Genomic DNA, 3,345 nt, shown 5'->3' on the forward strand with positions numbered 1-3,345 from the left:
TGTTTTACCAACATGGTTCAGACTTTCTGTTTACACCTCCACAGCCCAGCTCCAGTGTCTCACTAGGCCCATGGCCTCAGTAGACCTGATCTGACTTGGGGCCAAGGCCAGGCCACTGGTAGTTTTCAGATGTTATTTACATAAAAATGGCCATATGTGAACATGGGTTAACACCTTCTCACAAAGCAACTGTCTTGATGATGCAGAGGATGTTGATTCTGGAATTGTCCTTGCCCCAGGTCTTTAGTGTTACATTCCTGATGGAAACGCCATTTCCTGAAAAATTACACTAAAGCTCACATTAACATAATCTCTGTCGACTCGACTAACTAGTGTGGGGTAAGTCTCAGTTGGAAATGGCCATTGGACTACTTTGAAGAAAAGAACATTTGTATATTCTTGTCCTTTTAAGGTTTCTAACTGTTGCCCTGTAAACCACTTCAACAACATGGTGGGAAAGAAAATACAGAGCGCAACCAGGAGATGGAAGTATCGAGATTGAGTTAACTTCAGGTAGGAACATTTGTTTTCTTTAGGGGTGACTTCCTCTCCTTTTCCAATTCCCATCTGCACTGTACAGTAGGACAGAAAAAAAGCTGAAAACAAATGCTCCGCTCAACAAAGAATGTTGCTTCACCTATTGCTCAGAGCTATGTCCAGTCATCAGTATAGAGAAAAATGACTGAGCTACTAAGTTCCTGGCCTTTAGATAGGGTCTTGGGCTTGTTTCAGGATTTAGAAAATGTACATTCTTCAAAGATTGAGAACCTTGAGAACATAAAGAATTAGAAAGTCTAATTTATTAACAACACTACTTAATACTTCATTCTTAATACTGTCATATTTGTTGGTAATTGATCGGTATATGTCTAAAACTTTAATAGCCTAATCAGTTTGTGTAGGTAGAGTGTTGGTTGATGTCTTAAACGTGATGCCCTATATGTTGTCAATTCAAGAAGAAGAAAAAGCCTTGAAGTGGGCATATTCTAGGACCAACTTATTTAATCATATAGGCTATGGTATTTTTAGGGCTAATGTAGACAATCGTTTGTCAGGCCACATAAACGGCAAATAATCCATTCATGATATTACCAGTTTGGATATGGGCACATTACTATCCAAAAGTCAAAACGAGAGCTTCCTTGCAGATGTCAAGGAAGCCCTCGTTTTGACAAATTGTATATGCGTGGAAATTAGTTACTCATTCTTTCATTACTCAATAGCCCTTCAATTACTTTATCTGTACATTTCATTCAAGTTAGGGTTGAGAACTGCATTTCTAGACGTGTGTGCATGCGTAAAATGCGACTAATAAGTTGACATATTTAGAAGATGAGAAAAGTTTATTGTATTACAGTATAAACAGTTTCAAAAGTGATGCAATACATAGTCTGCAGTTCATTACAAATAGACTGAATTAATGGAACATGGCATGGTTGGTTTACAAAAAAGTAGCATAGAGTCCGCATTTGGAGCCATACCATCACTTGAAAATCTTGCTGACGTCCATGCCTACCTACACAGTTCTATACATTGTGTAGCTCAACAATGCTCGCTATTGAAACAAGTGTATTTTCAGAATTACCTCGTGCACAGAGAACAAGGACTCACTTGTTCCAATAGCCTAATCAATAATAATTCCTGATTAGTGTCACATACATTTTCTAACAGGTCCATATGCCTCAGGTTTCCAAGGTTCAGAGAGGAATAATAAATAGTAGCCTAACAATTAATGCTGTTACAAAAAAAATGCTTTAATTCCAGACCCACTTTTTACAGCATCATATAGTGCAATGGAGTGGAAAACAATCTGTAAAAACGGATCAATTCGCATGAGACCATACAAAAATAATATGACATATACAGAAACATTTCCTCAAAGTATTTACAAGTCTCTCTGTAATGTCCATTTTACTTTTTCTTTGCGGCTTTCTTGGCTGCTGCCTTGGGTTTGGGTTTTGCAGCTTTGGCCTTCTTGGGTTTGGCTGCCTTGGCTGGCTTTGCCACCTTGGCTTTCTTTATTACTTTCTTGGGCTTTGGTGCCGCTTTCTTCGGGGACTTTTTCACTTTCTTCACTGACACTTTCGCTTTCTTGGCTTTTGCTGGTGATTTGGCCACCTTCTTGGGCTTCGCTACCTTCTTGGGTTTAGCGACTTTCACAGGCGACTTCTTTGGTTTCACAACGGCTTTAGCTTTAGGTGCCTTTTTGGTGTCCTCTGCTTTAGCCAGTTTGAAGGAGCCTGATGCGCCGATGCCTTTGGTGTGGCGCAGGACCCCGCCACTCACCATCCTCTTCAGAGACAGCTTAATCTGGGAATCGGCATTGTCTCCCACCTTGTAGTGGCTCTTGATGTACTTCTGGACAGATTGTCTGGACGCACCTCCACGGCTTTTGTCTGCCTGGACGGCCGCCATAATCATATCCGAGTATTTCGGGTGTGAAGCAGGTTTCTTGGGTGTCTTCGCCTTTTTAGCCTTTGGGGCTGGAGCTGCCACCGTCTCTGCCATTGTTGACTCTTAAAATTGGTTGAATATGCAGGTTCAGTTCAAGTATTCCCGGCAAACGTGTCACAGAGCGTCACAAGTTTCTAAATTAATATTTCCAAACGTATAATATTCCAAAAAAAGTCCTGGTTTTTGAGAACGCAAAGCTTATAATAAAAAGGTTGGGAGTACTATATGTTTGACACACACGATGAAACGTCACAGCTGATCCTCTCTTAATGTATATTATTCTACAAGCGCTCCTCTGACTTTATGAAGCCTAGGCGCGGACGTGATTGAGAACACCAACGGCCAGCAGCTGATCCAGCAGGCTCCATGGAACTCGCGCAGTCCCGTTTGTGTTTCTTCATCCTCGAACTCTTGCAAAATGTAAAAAGTCAGACATTGCATATGTGTACAAAACCACATGGTTTGAAAGTAGACAATTTGGGCTTCACTGTCATATAAATGTTTTTATATAATTCGCTGACCGACAAACTTTTATTTCCCGAAAACCTACCCGAAGCACAGCGCGTTGTGATCAATTTTGCAGAATTCCTATTAAATTGACCCAAACAGACGGAACCGAATATAAAAATGACAAATGCATAATGAAGACGAATCAATACTTTAACGAATGCACATGGGTTGACCGGTGCAAAAGCCAGTTTTTGCTTTTAATACACCGAAATAATTGTCGAACTAACACAGCCCGGCCATTGACTTTGAGTGACGTGGTTGAGATTATTTAGTGTTAAACCTCCTATAAATTAAATGACAGACTATCTGATGTATGGATAAAGCATCTCTTGTTAATATAGATTTATGTAGGATTTAGTGGAATGGTTACGTTTAATTTAT

General features: G+C 40.2%; 1 protein-coding gene across 1 annotated transcript; it reads right to left on the bottom strand.

Annotated features, from left to right (window-relative positions):
• Positions 1-1,324: 1,324 nt before the first annotated feature.
• Positions 1,325-2,742, bottom strand: LOC106578255 (histone H1.0-B). Its single transcript, XM_014156914.2, has one exon. The coding sequence runs from the start codon at positions 2,506-2,508 to the stop codon at positions 1,912-1,914; it is 597 nt and encodes a 198-aa protein (XP_014012389.1). The 5' UTR covers positions 2,509-2,742; the 3' UTR covers positions 1,325-1,911.
• Between the last annotated feature and the right edge of the window lie 603 nt (positions 2,743-3,345).

The sequence above is a fragment of the Salmo salar genome, chromosome ssa19 (assembly GCF_905237065.1).
Source record: "Salmo salar chromosome ssa19, Ssal_v3.1, whole genome shotgun sequence".
Classification (NCBI taxonomy): Eukaryota; Metazoa; Chordata; class Actinopteri; order Salmoniformes; family Salmonidae; genus Salmo; species Salmo salar.

Coding starts and splice junctions, on each gene's coding strand:
- LOC106578255 (XM_014156914.2), bottom strand. CDS start 2,508: ATGGCAGAGACGGTGGCAGCTCCAGCCCCAAAGGCTAAAAAGGCGAAG.